This window comes from Aplidium turbinatum, chromosome 11 (genome assembly GCF_918807975.1).
Source record: "Aplidium turbinatum chromosome 11, kaAplTurb1.1, whole genome shotgun sequence".
NCBI classification, from domain to species: Eukaryota; Metazoa; Chordata; class Ascidiacea; order Aplousobranchia; family Polyclinidae; genus Aplidium; species Aplidium turbinatum.
The window spans coordinates 2,039,568-2,057,736 of NC_137482.1; the positions used below are offsets into that span (position 1 = coordinate 2,039,568).

At 35.9% G+C, this 18,169-nt stretch overlaps 2 protein-coding genes and 1 non-coding gene across 3 annotated transcripts; 1 reads left to right on the forward strand and 2 right to left on the reverse strand.

Moving 5' to 3' along the window:
* Positions 1-4,994: 4,994 nt before the first annotated feature.
* On the forward strand, positions 4,995-5,066 carry Trnag-ucc (transfer RNA glycine (anticodon UCC)). The gene has a single exon. It is a non-coding gene; the product is annotated as a tRNA-Gly (tRNA).
* Positions 5,067-6,943: 1,877 nt separating this feature from the next.
* LOC145779481 (C-type lectin-like) lies at positions 6,944-12,263 on the reverse strand. Its single transcript, XM_082591083.1, has 4 exons — positions 11,997-12,263; positions 9,585-9,629; positions 9,134-9,290; positions 6,944-8,593 (listed from the first exon to the last, which is right to left on the reverse strand). The coding sequence occupies exons 1-4, from the start codon at positions 12,244-12,246 to the stop codon at positions 8,335-8,337; spliced, it is 711 nt and encodes a 236-aa protein (XP_082447209.1). The 5' UTR covers positions 12,247-12,263; the 3' UTR covers positions 6,944-8,334.
* Positions 12,264-13,362: 1,099 nt separating this feature from the next.
* LOC145779273 (protein GVQW3-like) lies at positions 13,363-13,894 on the reverse strand. The gene is made up of 2 exons (XM_082590815.1): positions 13,511-13,894; positions 13,363-13,446 (listed from the first exon to the last, which is right to left on the reverse strand). The coding sequence occupies exons 1-2, from the start codon at positions 13,892-13,894 to the stop codon at positions 13,363-13,365; spliced, it is 468 nt and encodes a 155-aa protein (XP_082446941.1).
* Positions 13,895-18,169: the final 4,275 nt, after the last annotated feature.

The following is an 18,169-nucleotide window of genomic DNA, read 5'->3' on the forward strand; positions in this document are numbered from 1 at the left end:
AACCACGAGTTTTTTTTCAAAAACACGAAATATTTTTCTTCCCACTCTTTAATTCTGAATATATATATATTTTTGGTGGTAATCACTTCTAGCTACTTGCATCTACAATTCATAGCCGTAGGAGATGGGGGGGGGGGGGGGGGGGCCGTCCCCCCCCCGCCGAAAAAAAAATGTTGCAAAAATTTCCAGTTATTTGGGCAAATCAATCTTACCACAATGTTTCGACGCCTCACCTGTTTAGAAACTTTACATATGATAATTGTTGTAATTTATGAGATGCATTTATATTTTCCAATGAATGTAAATGTATTATCACCGACTTTGAAAACTGTTGCATGTGGTACTGCAATCTGGGCAGAATGATAAGTTTCGATTTGACAACTGCAAAATAGAACTGTAAAAAAGCACAGTTGGGAAACAGAGGTAAGCTTATTACTGATATTCACTAACATGTAGGCTGCATTTCTTCATGGATAAGATTTAAAAGCCTACTGGTTACTGGTAACTTTATGCGATTTTTTGTTTTTTCTTAATATCCTACTAATGTAGTTGATTATAAAAATCATTAGGGCAAAAATGTCTAGTTATTTGGACAAATCAATTCTTACCATAAGATTTCAACATTCTACCAGTTTAGTAACTTTATAGTGTTGCATTTTGTATAAAAAACATTTTGCTTTGAATGTAAAACAGAGTATCAACGATTTTGAAAACTTTTATATTTGGTATTAAATTTGGGCAGAATGTTAAGTTTCGATTCAGTATTTGCAGAAAATAATGCTTCAACAAGCTGAGATAAGCTTATTACAGATGTTCATTAGAATATCATCACACTAGCCTACATTTCTTCATTGGTAGAATTTTGAAACCTTGGTGGGTTCTGGTGAGCTTATGAAGTTTTTGTTTTTTCTCTATATCCCACTATTGTAGTTGAACTTTGTAAAAATATTTGAGTAAAAATATCCAATTATTGGATAAGTCAATTTTACCATGAGTTATGCTATGCTCGCAAAACTTGACTTAAATACTACAAAGATAGCTTATCATTTTTAGATATGGTCAAACAAAATAAGTATTTGTTATAAACATTAATAATCAACAGTTGTGAGCAATGTGAGGCCACATATACACCACTTTTGTGAGCATTGATCCCGGCCACTAACTATAGTTATGTACAAAGTGAAAAAGTATATTAAATGAAAACAACTTGTGAATTTTCCTGTATTTAATTTCATGTTTTTGTGAGCTATGGTTTAACTGTTTTCAGCATTGAATTTTTTTGTATATTATAAACTGCTGTTTGTCTTTGCCAGTCCCAAGGTTGATATGCTCAGTTATTTACTACCTATGACACAGTATTAGAGCAACAGCAATCAAATATAAATCACATGTTATGTTATTTTGTCATCCAATTCATGCAGTTAATATATCAGGCAATGTAAACAGTGCTATTTTTGTGTCATGTTTTAGTAATGTGGTCTGTATTTTGTGGCAACGCTTGAGTTTGAAGTTATTATCTCGGAGTGGTTTTTCTTCAGTGCTTGTGATTTGAGTAGTAGGCCTAGCTGCTTCATTGTGAAGTAAGATTATCTTTGTAATGATCTTCTGAAAAAAGATTGACTATTGACTATGACTATTTCATTGTAATATAATATCAACATTTTTGGTATCAAAATTAGTTTTGTTCAAAGGTGGAAGTTTGATGCACATAGCATGGTAAACTGTCAAATTCTTTTCAGGCTGTAGGGTTTGAAGCAGCATGGATTAAGTAATGTTACTGGTTTGATAAGTGAACGGATTGTCATTTTAGTTTTTTTCTATGCAAATGTACAAATATTGAATCTTTGGACTATCTTTGAATTGAAAAGATTGAGCTACTTTTGGTCAAGCCTTTTATTGAAGTTGGGCTGGAGATTTTCATATAATCTGGTGATATGAATATTCAGCAATTATTGTTGTCGAGTTATTGGTGAAGTCTCAGTTCAAATTTTTTTGAATCCAGTTAGGCTTAATATAGCCTACTAAATATTTTTTTATGATACACAAGAATGTTTTAATTTGATGGTTTATTTAAATGGGACACATACAGGTCTATGAAAGTAGATTAAAGTAAGTTCAGTCTTGTTTTGCTGTTGTATAGGCTATAGCCTACAATTTTTTTTTGCTTGTGTTTCGTACACAGCCAAGTTGATGACTCTCAGAGATTGTGAGTAATTTAGTATTTTTGAAAATATATACGCAAAGACAAAATTTGGGCAAATTATGTTCGCCCCCCCCCCCCCCAAATGTTTTAGCCTACTCTTCTACGGCTACTCTACTTTACAAAGAATTAATTTTAGCCGAAAACTCCAACAATTTTAAACATACTGACGAAAATCGTGATTGCGAGCAAGGATTTGGGGTTTCTGGAGAAATCCCTAATGCGTAATTGCACAGTTGGGAAATTCGTGGATACAACAAATCTTTGAGAATACATAAATGACATTCCTCTTAATTTTCTAATTTGAACGGCATGTGTTATCCTCGTTTTAACAGCACATCAACAAACGTTTCTACACAACCTGATATTATTATATTCATAACATTGTCTATGAAGGGGGCCCGAAAACAAATGGGTACCGGGCCCGAGAAATCCTGTCAACGGCCCTGTTGGCCATATCCAGGGCCGTTGAGAGAATAATCTGGGCACAGTTCCAATGAGATTCACAATTCCCAAATCAGCAAGGCAATTATAAGATAAATGCAATATACAAAGAATAAGTGGTGGCTTCTTCAAGTTCCCGGGCACCTGGGAACAGTCGTGGACCCCTAAAATCATTCCAGGCCCGAATCTAAAAGACCCCTCTGTCAACGTGACTGCCCATATCAGAGGATAGATTTTTTGAAGTCTTGTCCTTATTTTCTGGTAGCCTATTGCTATTTTACACCTACACAGAAAAACGTGGGCAAAGCTGAGTGTTGAAGTATCCCATGGACGGTAAAGAATGGCAGCATAGTTCTTTAATGATGGTAATAATGTGAAGAAAGGCGTTCTTCCCGGCTATCAGCACAAGGCTGATTACTCACTAGCACAGCGAGCAGCAGTAACGCTTCGCTAAAAGATGGTAATAATGTTGTAGTTTTATTTATTGCTGCTCTGCAGCTGACGAGATCTTTTAGCAATAGGGCTCATGTTTAATTTTGCACCAGGTTTACAATGTCACCAAATTATACTACAGTATATGCATTAAACATGGACAACTTCTGCAGTTTAGCAAAAAAATTTGGTGATTATGATTATTATTAATCATTTTAGCATCCGCAAAGATTTTGTGGGAATTCCGTAAAACATCCAACAATTCTTTACATGATTGTTTGGTCTCAGAACGGCCGGAGAAACAAACTTTCGTTTTATTTATTTTTTAAAACATCTTGTCGAACAATCTTAAAAAAAATTCTTCGATTGCAAATAATTGGGGTTGATTTTGAGGTTTTCCTTCTTCTAAAACAGCAAAGTTGTGTATTTGTTTGACAAAAATATTACGCAGTTAAATTTTTATCTTTTTAGCTGTATGTTTTCTCATTCCAGTCATTATGGAAGACTGCAAATCAAATGCACGGTGTCTATGCGATACTAATGTTTTATCAATCCAGAAATCATATAAAAGGAATAGAAGGCAGAACGTTGGTTATCCGTTGTTGTCTAACTAACCGCGATCGCCATTCCAAGCTCGCTGATGACAATTCTCATGACAAGCACTTCTGTGTTGTTACGTCACAAGCGCAAGCGAACGGCGCATTATGATCGCTAATCAGCCCGGAAACACTCGACGGCGAATAAATAAGCAAGTTGGAAGTGCTGGGTGTGTGAGAACAAACTCTAAAACATTCACTGTGATTGAAGCAGTGGTGCAATTTTTAAGCCGATTTCTACATGAGTATGGGTGAATTCAACACATGTGAAGTGAACGAACAACAACTGACGTGGATGGCAACGGCTGACCTCTCAAATGGACTTATAGCTTTCGGATATTGTTGAGTACATCCTGTGTCATAATAGCTCTTATGAAAGAACAACCGATAAGAACAAAACATTTATACAATGGCATTTCCGTATAATTGTGTTAAGTGGTGTGTAATGTGCTGACACTCAGCGAAGTGTCCTTCCTTTGTGAAAGCACAATTAACTGCAGAAACACATCATGATGAACACAAGCAGTGCTTAAGCACTTTTTCTGTCAACAATGAACTTCTCATCATTTCAAATCTAATGATAAAAAGCGCAAAGTAACACAATAGGACTAAGCATTACAATATATTTCAAATATATACAAATAAATATTTTTCTTAATATTTATTGAAAATATATTAAATATCGAGCTTTTGTAGCGATATTTCACTCTCTTGATGTGAAATATTGAAAAAAATGCTGGGCAATCTTAACATAGGTGGGCCCTCAGACAGCGGAGGGCCCTTGATTAGAAGCGTAGCCAGAAAAAAGAGGGGGGAGGGCAATTGCACATGTCATTGATCCCGGAAACGAGTCGCCGAAGACGAAGCACTCAGGGGGGGTTTCCTTCAAAGAATTTTGAAAAAAAGATCTGAAAATTTTGCATTCTGAAATTACTTTTCATTACGTAGCTTATTTGTATCTAAAATATATCAACAATTACGAAGCTCAATCCCAGTGTGTCGCTTTGTTTTCCTTGCCTTTGGTATAAAAGAGCAAACTATTCAGAGAAGTTACCGTTTAACGAATATGTGACACTAACTGCAGCCTTTTAGCTAAATAATTACAAAGATGAATAGCGCAACCATCTTTGAATTGAAAAGTAACGCACAACTGCGAGTTAGAGTAAGAAATTAACATTAAATAAATATTGTCAAGATAACCTTGTAACGCATGAGGCGTATTTTAAGACGATGTGTAATCTTCGATATCTCCGCCTTTTCTCTCTCGCCATGATGGTTGATGTGGTATAATCTAAGTAAAGCTAACTTGTAGCAACTTTCAAGCGTCGATGGTGTAACGGTTAGCATTGGTGCCTTCCAAGCACTAGTTCCGGGTTCGACTCCCGGTCGACGCATATTCTATATTTTTGAGCGCTTTTTTTATAAACTTTTCTTGTTTTAAAACTTTGATGGGGAGTTTGCTTTGTTGAACCTTCAACAGACAAAACAAAGTAACTTTAGCGAACTCAACATAATGTATCACATACAAAAAATATGACAGAATTAAAATAAACTCGTTTTCGACACGCACTTGTGTTCTTATCAGGAATTACAAATTTGTAATCCACATGAAATAAAAATCGTAAGATAAACTTTACTATGCCCTATAACTGCAACGACGCTCAGAACTGAAAAGCACAAATTGAACAAGTGATTCAAGAATGATTACAATTATAACACCACGGTATTCAGATTTGCCTCGGGGAATGAGTTTGAATTTGAATGAGTTTGAGTTTTTGGTTGTTAAACTTATGTTTAGATGCTTTGTTTAAATCTAATAAATGCAAAGTTTAGTTTAAATCAAACAGTCGGCAACTTGAACTCTATTTTGCCATAAAAAAATAAAAAAAACTTTAGCGGCGTGTATTCTAACGTTTTTGTAACGTCTATATAAAGTACCTGTCTAGATATTGAATCGAAATATTGCTGAGTTAAGAAAAAGTGAAACTAAAAAACCTAAAATCTAAAGTAAACTAAAAAACTATATGTCTTCCATTTGGAGGATTTGTGTTGTTTTCTCAAGAAATATAAATTGTCCTCCGTGAACACTCAAAAACGTTCAAATATTCTGCTCTTTTGCATTTTTAATTTTCTTCCTAAGTTTTTAACAAGATTGTATCTTTATTGTGTCTTTAAGCGACAACATAGCCTACCTTGTTGAACTGTTGCTGTAAACGGTCTTTGACGTTCATTGTAACTAGCCTACCGTATTTTCATTGCTCAAAAAGAGAGACAAATTTCGTTAGCAAGTAAAATGCAAGCGGGGATTTACGTTTGAACAAGTTTTTACATTTTCATGGATAACTAGAAAAAGACCTAGGCTATAGAGCAAAAGTTAAAGCTAAAAAACAAAACAAATTTATTTGTCAGATTAAGCTCAAGAATATTTTTCGGTTCCTTAGCTTGTTTCAACAAGGAAGGACCAGCTTTTACTAGATAGTAAACTTGTTTGCACTAAATATGATGTGAAATTGTACTCAACCGCTAAGATGCTAGAAACGGACTCAGTGAACAGTTGTCTCTTGAACTATTGTGGCTGCATCATGAAAGAAAAGACAGAAAAAATGTGATACTCATACTTGTTAGAAAACTTATTTTAAACATATAAATTGTTTTTCCCATTGCACCTTATACGATCTAGTATTATCATAGGTTGGTTTCCATTTTAGTAGCATTGCCTTGCTGGTATCCTGACACATATTTATATTTGGAGTTTAAAAATTTGAAGTGGAAATACTTTGTAGACAAAAATTGTTTAACTTAGGTTAGTCCAATCAACTAGCCGCAACAAGGTACGCCACTGTCTGAAAGAATCTAGAAATCAACTTGTTACATTGGTAGGCTACAGCACAAAGTAGATAATTAATCAAACACAAGCCGAAAAGTCACAGAAAAATAAAATCCAGTTTAAAATATAAGCAAGAAAATTCAAAAGGCAAAAACGAAGACATTTAAGCATTTTTGAGTGTCCTCGGAAGACAGCCTATGTGTTTTTGCAAAAAGAAGATAAATCCTCTGAAAAGAGAACATATGGCAGCCCTAATTCTAACATCATAAGCATCATAAACTTTGCTCTAAGCTAAACGGAAGGCTGTTGACATGTCTGTGTAACTTTGCTTTTAACCAGCTGACTTTCAGGTTTGATTTTCTCATTCTTTTTGAAATCTGCAAACATGATCACAAACAATGAGAGGTATTGAAAAGAAATTAAATTGTTTGAAACTTTCTGCAAATATGGTATGATCCTACAATAAATCGTTTGTTTTGTCGCATAGTGGACTACTCCAAATGAACACAAATCGGCTTTACATAGAATTCCTTTTTCAATTTTATCACAAAGCACATCTCGTTGCTCATTGCTCAACCAGTGCTACTTTTGACAGATACACATCGATCTCTGCACAATAAATCATCGAATATACCGTACATGGTCCGTTCCAATGATCTTCGTGTATAGTTTTATACATTGAAAGTTCAATCAATCAATCAATCAATGTTTTATTTGTCAGTAACAGGAACATAGGTACATGTTTGAAATATGCAATATACACAGTACAAAAGTTACACAAGTTCCCATACCGACAGGGAGACAACGAGACGACCATACGGTCTACTAGTCAATTGCCACCGTACGGAAATTACGATTTTTCCATTTAAAATAAGCTTACAAGAGAAAAATAATAATTGAAACGTTCCCGCGCTTCAACAACAGCATACGCACAAAAAAAAACAACATATTGATGATAACGTAGGCCAAAACACAAAATTCCATGAAGCAAGCAGAGAATAATAAAGTTTCCGAAGCAACTGACAAGTTGGTTTCCATAACATATCACTTACGATGCACTGTAGCTTTGTAAAATTAACGTTTTGATCTTTTTTTTGAAACAATGAAATGATAAGTTTTTTAGCCTGCTTGGAACCTCTGACCAGAGCATTGGTCCCAATACCTGCATGGACTTCTTGCCAAGTTCTGTGTTTGATCTGTTTATAAAATAATTGTTGCTTGTTTGATATCTTGTGTTATGCTGATGAATAGATGAAGCATTTGTAAATAAATCACAATACGTAGATGGATACTCATTCATATGAACTTTGTACATATGTTTTTTTATTTCAATGTTATGTATGTCTTTTAGTTTCAAGATGTTCATTTTGAAAAATAAAAAATTAGTGTGAGCATAGTAATTTTGTTTCGTAATTATTCTTACAACCTTTTTTTGTAATTTTATTAATGGATCCAGTGCACTGTCACAGGCCTTTCCCCAGCTTGAAATACAATATTGCAAATGACAGTAAATCAAAGCGTGATACACATCTTTTAAAGTGTCTGTGTTGACATAATTTCTGAGTTTAAGCAACGCCCATAAACCTTTTGCTACTTTTCCGCAAATTTTATCTATGTGATATTTCCATGTTAATTTGTTATCTATGTAAACGCCAAGGTATTTTATTTGATCTTTTTGTTGAATGCTTGTGTTACCAATGTTAATGTTAAAATTTTTTATGTGTTTTTTACAAAGAGTTACAAAGAGTTTACAAAGAGTTAGTTACAAAGAGTTTTCATAATCATAGAGTAATCCGCTCTTATTTGCAAACGACGTTTGTTTGAACTTCACAATCTTACGCAGTGAGACGTTTCTCACAAATTCCTTTGAAGGTGTGAAAAGAACATCTGGCATCATTGAAACGATAGGAGTAGCCAGGTGGATAGATCATCCCACAGTTTTCTGTTCTGCCTCCGTTTGGTTCTCCTGTATTCCATGCAGTATTGTCTGGAGTCGAAAGAGTTCCATCCACCCATCTGAACATTCCTTCTTCTTCAAGATCACCCAATCCTATCCATATGTTACCAGAACCTGATATTCCATTGTATATGTACCTTAAAGGCAAGGTCAGCATTAAAGTCATTAACTGGGCATCATCAGGGAAGACATTTTGCAAAAGTCAGCAAATAACGTTTTTGAAAGACAACCTCAGAAACCGTAAGTCGGCAAAACCAAGTCAACAATATTCTCCACTGAGTACGAATTTAAACTGGCGCCATTGTTTTGGGTTACATCTTACATCAGATGCAGCACCATATCTCCTTTTCTAACAGATAGATTGAGCTGGCAATGAACAGGCATTTAGGCCTAAGAAAATTTGTTAACTTCACAAACAAATAAAAAGTAATATAAAGGAAACGTTTTCGGTTTGCACATATAGCCCTTGCACATATAGGTCAAGTTATAATATTTAATATCTCTTCTGGAATTAACGATTTATTGCTTTTGCATGTTTTTCAAAACTTCTGATGATCCCTATAGGTGAAACAGGCTGTTAAGGATTCAGATAGTAATAACTATATTTGACTTAGGTCAATATAGCTATAGTAATGTACCATAACAAGAATTACACTTTAAAACAAGTTATCACTCACTTTCTTATATCACTTTGCATTCCATGAACAGCAAGATCTCCACCAAGTGCTTGGCAAGCTGTCCGGCTTGCTTGCCAACTGGCTGCAGCTTCTGTTAGTTTGTACTGGTATCCATTTATACCGTTGAGCCATCCTGGTTCTGGCAGAGGTGTCAAAGCTGTTGTGAAATAAACCAATTTGCAAGTTATTTGTATGTCGCTTTGCTACAGAGTCAAAAGAAGCTGGACTAAAATAAACCAGATCACATATATTCCGTATTTTTTCAGTCTTTTTTAAATAGTTGTGCAACAAAATAGCTTTAGGAAAAACATACCATAATCGTTATGGTTGTAAGAATTTGAAAATTTGTTTTAATGAAAAGTTATGATTTCAATTACACCTTGAAAGAAAGCTTTTCAAGAAACTATTTTTAAACGTGGCTACATCCCATGCGAAATCTTGACTCTCTTACCAATTGTCAAACGACCCAGTTGCTGCTCCAAAACTGCTATTCGTCCTGCAACAATTCAACATAATTTTGTTACAGAATTTATCAATTAGCAATTTATAACAATTGACAGTGAAAGGACGAGGTATTGTCTATGACGAAACAGACATTCAACATCCAGCACTTGCTTTGAGCGCTTTTATAGTGACATTAATACTATTTGTTACAAGTGGAACTGTACAGTATAGTGCAAAACGAAAGGAATAAAGTGACCGGAAAATCTATTTGTTCTTTGGTTCGAAACCACACAGACGTCGGGGAGAAGCGATCGCATCACTCATAACAACATAGATCAGTTATCTTGAGCATGAGCTGCAGGCAGGGCCTCTGAGAGAAATTTTCACTAGGGATACGAAGAGTCATTTCGGGCCCCCCTCTCACTCCAGGCCCCCTTTGTCTTGGGCAAAAAGTGTGATGTTTGCTTAGGCGTATTGCACACCACACAACTTTTTACTGCGGAATTAGACATCTGTGCGCAATAATAGTATCAGGCTGCAATAAAACTATTATTTTGTGTTGTGCATATCATGTGATCTGTCCCTCGCCAATTGATTGATTGATTGATTGGTTTATTTTGTTGTGCAATATTATAACAGCAAAATCATTAAATGATGCAGCACGCTTAACAAACACAATTGAAACAAAGAAAAATAACAAATGCACACTGCATCTTTGAAGTAAGTAAATCACAACGGGAAGCTGCGAAGTGACCATGATGGTCTTCGAGTCAAGCAGCCACCCTCAGCCAAGTCGATGATAAACATTTAATAAACATTACACTAAAATATCTACACTTGCAACAAAGAGTCAAGACAGAAACAAACTTGCATCAATGATATGTCAAAATTTCAAGTTCCAATATTAGGTGTTGATAGTCAACGATTAAAAGCTTAAAGAGTATCGGTCCACATTAGTAAATTACACTGCATTCAACTTTAATATTCTGCAATTAGATAGTTTTTGTAAAGTTTTTTAAATGAGTCAAAAGATTTTTTTTAATATCTAGTGGGATTGAGTTCCATATTTTTACTCCACTATAGGCTACTTGATGCTTCGTTGAAGTTTTGTAGTAGCATACAGAGGAACAAAGCAATTATCATTTTTGATTGAACATCTAGTTGAGCGATTATGAACGTTTGATGTTTTTTTGAAGTAATTCGAAAAAGTACAGGGTAAAGAATTATGGTTGCGTATTCTGCATTGAATTCGTGTGTCAGTTGTTGATGGTGCTGCTGAGAGGTGTCGTTTATTGTACATCTTTAATGTAAAATTTTTAAAGTCATTGTTTTATTTCTCTTAGATGTAGCTTATAATTATTTCTGAAGAGGACACTATGTGGTGTCGAAAACGTTGGATTTAGTAGTTTTTTCATGTTTTTTCTTTGTGTGTTTAATGTTAAATCCGTTAACGTTACTGAGTGTTATATGTATCTGGTACAAGCCAAGCTCTCTACCAATGCTCAAACATAACATCTTGTTAAAACATAATCAAGTTAATTATCTGATCATTCCTAACCTTTCTTCATTAACTTTTTCATTCACCACATGTCCAGCACTAGCAGAGGTGAACGAGAGAAGTCAATTTTTTTGACTCCTGCTCCGAAAGTATTTTCCGGCTCCTGCTCTAACTCCGAAATTCATTTGGAAGTGAAAGAAGCGTGAAACTACCTTTGTCAAATAGTTTTTCAAAAACACAAAAAAACCCGGGCTTTTTGCTCGAGTTTTTCTAAAACCTGTTTTTGCTACACTATGCTACTCCCCCCCCCCCCCCCTCAGGACAGGAGAACAACTAACTTTTGTGATTTAATTTAGGGTGCTTTTAACAGAACATTTTTGAACGTAATGCATTAAATTACCACTTTTGGCTCCTAATTTGCTCGCAAAGCACTCGATTACCTTTCTGGGCCCTTTTGCTAGATTACGGGCCCCCCAAGACTAAAGAATAACAACTTTTATGCTTGAAATCAGTCGTTTAGGATGGTTTTAACCAAACATTTTTTCGCGTAAACTATAAAACCACAATTTCGGGCCCCCCAAAAAACACAGGCCTGGGCCCTCAAGGGTACGCTGTACCCTCCGTACCCCCCTCTCATAGGCCTTGGCTGTAGGAAGTTGAGATTATGATGTCAGTTGTATTGGAAACGGGTCAGTTTTGGAAAAGATCTGATGAAATTCGTTGACTACTGGGATGAAGTTTGAAGACCTGTACACTGCAGAAGTTTCAATTTAAAGTATATTATCCTGCTACTAAGGTGACTGAATTATGGACCTTTGTAGAAGATAAAATTACAATATTTTGAACAACTCATGACAACAACCACTTTATCATTTATGTCTCTATTAAAATTTAAATACACTAATTTTTATCTTTGTTCACCTTTCATCCTATCAGTTTCCTCTTCATCAGTCGATTCTCCCTTTTGGCCCTTCGTACCTCTCATTCCAACATCTCCCTTTTCCCCCCGCACTCCCATTGCACCTTTCTGCCCCACAGCCCCTTGTTTTCCCGGCCGTCCAATTAGGGGAGAGGATGGAGTAGATGGAAGAGCAGAGGGAAGTTGATAAGTGTCGCTTGTTCTTGAACACGTCATCAGATCCTGAGCCACACATGACGTCACAAGCATCATCAAAACAATGACGTAACTCATTATTCTTATCTGTTTGCTAAAAAGCATAATAAGTTTATATCCCATATAGGCACATGTACCAGAAATAAGATGCAGCAATTGGAAATAGCAACACTCAGTGCGTCCCAGCAAAGCCAATAAAATAATAAAATAGAAATTGACAGAAAAAGTTAAGTGCTGTCTTAGATTTCTTATAAAAGCAATCATAAGGAGTATACTTATTCAAATAGATTTTGTATTTGCATATGTTTCTCTCTATGACTGGTTTAGCAAAAATTTTAGGAACAGGGATGAACTTTTTTCTCAAGTTTAGGCTACATCACATACCCAAACAATAAAACAAATAAACTTACTATTATAATTTGCTTGTTTGCGGTATTTGTCTTAGCGCTATCGAAACAGTTTTTTAAAACGACTAAAGAAAATGCGATAAAACAAAATTTAGCCTACAAATGTGGAATATTTTAAAGAAATTTGGCAGGAATCGGTATAGAGGTCTGGCTAAAAAGAAACGAGACTGGTGAATTTTAAAGTTTATTAAAACCCATAGCGAGTGAAGTTCACTTTGAATACGAAGTACAACTCTAATGTGACCTCTAATGGTCACCTTCAAAATATTCGCCATCGGCTTCCACGCACTTTGTCATTCTTCTTGACCATGCCCTGAAGCATTCTTCAAATTTTCTTTTTTCTATGGATTTGATGTGTGCCATCACGTTAGTTTTGATATCATCAACCCCTTCAAAGCGTGTTTCCTTGATTACCCCCTTCAATTTTGGAAACAGAAAAAAATCACAAAGAGCAAGGTCTGGAGAGTAAGGTGGATGGTGCAATGTGGTGATTTGCTTGGAGACCAAAAATTGCTTCACCATGAGGGATGTGTGCGCACGTGCATTGTCATGGTGCAAAATCCAAGTTTTGCTTGACCACAAGGCTCTTCGCTTCAGACGAATTTTATTGATAAGGCGAGTTAGCATTTCTTTATAAAAGTGCCGATTAACCGTTTGTCCTTGAGGTACAAACTCACAGTGGACTAAGCCTTGGTGGTCAAAAATGTGATCAGCATGACCTTCATTTGTGACCGTTGCATGCGAGCCTTCTTCGGTTTTGGTGAATTCACAGTTTTCCATTGCCTGCTCTGTCTTTTTGTCTCAGGATCATATTGAAAAATCCACGATTCGTCTCCTGTGATGACCCTTTCTAATATTTTTACATCTGCATCAATTTGTTCAAGGATGTCTTGACACACATTCAGACGATGAGCTTTCTGCTCTTGTGTCAAGAGCCGTGGAACCATTTTGGCACACACTTTACGCATACCCAACTTTTCTACCAAAATGCTTCGGGCTGTTTCTTTGTCAAGTCCAAGTTCGCCAGCCATAATTCGAATAGTGATCCGGCGGTCACTGCGAACCAACTGACGAACCTTTTCGATGTTTGCATCTGTCTTGGAAGTGGAAGGCCTTCCTGATTTGGGATCATTATCCACATCCTCCCTGCCCTCCACAAATCGCTTGTGCCATTCACACACTCTTGCTCTCGACATGCAAGAATCACCATAAGCCTCACGCAGCATCTTCAAAGTCTCTGTTGCTGTTTTTCCAAGTTTAACACAAAATTTGATGTTGATTCTTTGTTCAGTTGTCATTTTGCAAAATTGAAAACAAAATCACTTTATTCAATAAAAAAGTTTAATGGAAATTGTTAACAGATACTTTACCACCTTCACCTCTCCCTAAAAACAAACGCAACAATGTCATTGTGACAACACATCTGTCGAACACTCAACAGATGTTATGAAACTCTGTGAAAGCATTGATTCGAGTGAGACTTTTGTATTACGCAATCTGTGGCGTCAGTCCCGTTTCTTTTTACCCAGACCTCTATACCGATTCCTGCCAAATTTCTTTAAAATATTCCACATTTGTAGGCTACATTTTGTTTTACAGCATTTTCTTTAGTCACTTTAAAAAACTGTTGCCCCATCGCTGCCTGCTATTAAATCTATCAAATCCCATTGCCATCAAATCATCCTGCCATCAAATTCTCCTGTTATCAAACTCCTGCTATCAAAATCTCTTCCTATCAAATCATCTTGCTATCAAATCCTCCTTCAAACAAATCCTCTTTCAAGCAAATCTACAAATCTTGATGCCATCAAATTTTCTTGCCATCAAATTCTCGTACTATCATATCCTCCTGCAACCAAATCTTTTTTCTATCATTTTTTTCTGTCAATTCCTCCTGCCATCAAAGTTTCCTTCAATCAAATCCTTTTGCTATCAAATCTTCCTGCTATCAATCCTCTTGCCACCAAATTTTCCTGCCATTAAATCCTTTTTCTATCACACCCTCTTTTTATCAAATCCCCTTGTCATCAAATTTTCCTGCCATCAAATCCTTTTTATATCAAATTCTTTTGTTCTTAAATCCTCCTGGAATCAAAATCTCTTGCTATCAAATCCTTTTGCCATCACATCTTCCTACTGTCAAATCCTCTTTCCATCAAATTCGTTTGTCCATCAAATTCTTTTGCTATCAGATTTTCATGCCATCAAATTCTTTGCTATCAAATCCTCTTGCATTCAAATCCTTCTGCAATCAAATCTTCCTGCTATCAAATCCACCTTCTATCAAGTTCTTCTGCTCTCAAATCCTTCTGACATCATCATCAACAGTATCATAGCCGATGCGGCCTTTGATGAACTAGATGCTCAGTTCGTAAATTTCTCCAGTGTTCCCTTTGTCGCGCAGTGTCCCAAAGTGTTCTTGGTTGGCTGATTGATGTATTGAAATTGGATATAAATGTTGTTCTTTGTCTGCCACGAGCACGTTTCCCGAGAAGGCGGCCGCTAAGACAGAGATTTTCGAAATCTTCCTTTCCGAAACGCACTTTCAGGATTTCATATACGGATCACATCACAAATGCAGAAGTTTTGAACCAAGTACATCAAGATAAGGAACTATTGAACAACATAACTCAAAGGCAACTCAAATTTCTCGGTCACATTATCAGAAAGGAAGATTTCTGACATCATATTCTCCTGCTATCGAACCTTTCTGCTATCAAATCTTTCAGTTATTAAATCTTCCTAATGTCAAATCCTCCTGCTATCAAACTCTCATTTTATCAACTCCTTTAGCTATAAAATTCTCATGCCATCAAATCCTCTTATCAAATTCTCCTGCTATCAAAGCTTTCTTCCATCAAATTGTCTTGGCATCAAATCCTTCTTTTATCAAATTCTGCTTTTGAACTCTCCTGCTATCAAATCCGTTTGCAGCTAAATTCACTTGCCTTCAAGTCCTCTAGCAATCACATCGTTTGTTGTCAAATCCTCCATTTATCAAATTCTCCTGTTTTCAAATCTGCTGTTATCAATCCATTTTTCTATGAAATTCTGCTGCCGTCAAATTCTCCTTCTTAAATCCTTCTATCATTAAATTTTCCTTCTATCAATCCTGTTGCTATCAAATCCTCCTATTATCAAGTCTTTCTGTTAACACATTTTCTTGCTATCAAATCTTGCTTCTTTTAACTTCTTTTGTTAAATCTTCCTGCTATTAAATCCTCCTGTTAACAATTTCTCTTGTTATCAAATCCTGCTGCCATCAAATTCGCCTTTTGTTAAATCATCCTGCTATGAAATCTTCCTGGTACCAAATCCTCATACTTTGAAGTCCTCTTCTTATCGAGTCCTTTTGTTATCAAATCTTCCTGTTATCAAACTCTCCTGCAATCAAATTCTCTTCTACCAAGCCTTGCAATTAAATCCTTCTGCTATCCAATTTTGCTGGTAATAATTGCTCCTGCTCTCAAATACTCTAGCTCTCAAATATTTTTTCCACTAAATCATTCGACTCCCAAATTATCCTGCTATAAAATTCTGCTGTTACTTTTTTCCACTATTGCATTTTTTTGGTATTTTCTTCGTCTGCTTTGGTATACGCTACTGCAAAATCGATCATATATTTGTAGTAGTAGGCCTAACAGGCTACCAGCAACATATTTAGCATCATATCATGATCTGCGTTGTAAACATATTCAATGTGTTCTTGGAATGAAAAACTATAAGAATCTGTGTTTAGACTTCAGGAAATGTTTCATCTTAGGTAAACACATACGTACTGATGATGTTTGCATCTAGGCTCAGCAAAAACCTTTTAGACAATTTGCCTTCAGTTCCTGAAATTGTCTGACTCAGCTTTTTCAGTGCCTCACTGTAGCTTTCTGTCTTTATGTTTTCCGAATTTTTCAATTTTGATGTTTGACTGTACTTTTGTTTCCCATCTGATTTATCTTGTGTGCTTCAAGTTTTTGCTTGTTTTGCGAGTTATAACCACATGTCCTATCTAACGATACATTTTACAACTAACCAGATTAGTGACTTCTTTGCTTCTGCTTCTAGAATTTCAAGTTCGATTCCAGGTCGAGTTAGGCTATACCAAAGAATTAAAAACTGTAGCCTACTAGGTACGTATTTGTAATACAACTTTTCTTAAAAGCAGTGGTTGCACTTTGAGAGTATCTGTTTTTGCATTACAGAATGTCCGCCCCCTTAGCTCAGTGGTTACGCGCCCGGCTCAAGATCACGCGGCGCAAGTTTGGCTCTCGGGTTGTGCGCTTGAGCAACGCACTTTCAGGACTGCTCTCCATTCAGTGGCGCTTAGTGAATGTAATAATTCCTGGCAGCAACACTTCAACAATCGGAAACTTCACTCTGCCAATCTCGGTAACCGGCCCTGCGCCAAGAGCCTCTACAAGTATGCGAAACTACCAGGAATAACCTATCAGTCCGAGGATAAAGATTCAAAATCAACCAACCAGAATAATTGTTGCTTATGACTGATGTCGGTAAATTTTCCGATGTTTACCAAATTTTCACAAAAAATATGACTTCCATATGGTAACGATTGCCGTGTAACTGAGACTACGGTATAAACAGATTGAAACATAACCTGCTTTTAACCAACTTAAATTCGAGACAAACAAAACGTACGACAAGATTACCTTTACCAAGAGAATTCTACTTGTCCTAGCCCAGGGATGTCCAACCTGCGGCCCACGGGCCGCACTGCGGCCCGCTAGTCATTTTCACTGCAAGTAGTATTTTTAACTTCATGGAGAAAAAGAAACAAAATGTGAACTTTATAGAAAATGAAGAATGGTGGAATGATTTATCCTTCTTAGTTGACCTCACAGAAGTGCTAGCTGAGCTCAAATTGCATTTACAAGAGAAAGGTCAGTTGTGTAGTTTAATGTTCGAGCGAGTAAGTAGCTTTACCAGGATATTGAAACTTTTCAAAGCACAACTGAAAGTTGGAGAAATTGTACATTTTCGTAGTCTATCTGAAAGAGCTCAAAGAGCTATGAAAAGTATGCTAAATTATGTGAAGATTTGCTTGAAGAATTTACAGTCAGATTTTGTGACTTCAAAAAGATTGAAATTGAATTAAAATTATTCAGTGACCCATTTTCATTTCAGTGTGATAAAGCGCCACCAGAATTCCAACTTGAACTGATTGAAGTGCTAAGTCGAGAAAGTTTGAAAACTTTGCACAGAGAACACACTCTTCCTATATTTTACAAAGAATTACATTCTTATAATGAATTTAATAAATTAGTTAATTTGTCCAGAAAATTATTGTTTATGTGAGGCAGCACATATTGTTGCGAGCAGTTATTTTTATTCATGAAAAACATCAAAACTGCAGAAAAAACACAGACTGGCCGACAAACACTTAGCAAACATCCTAAGAATCAAGACAACGTCCTTTAATGCAAATGTTGATAACCTCTTTGCTGGAAAACAATGTCAAAAATCTCTTTGACTCTGTATTGCAAAAATAAATTTTTGTTTCTTTCTATGTGTGTGTTATTTGTTCCTATTTTCAAAGATGAAATTACAGTAATGGTTTTTAA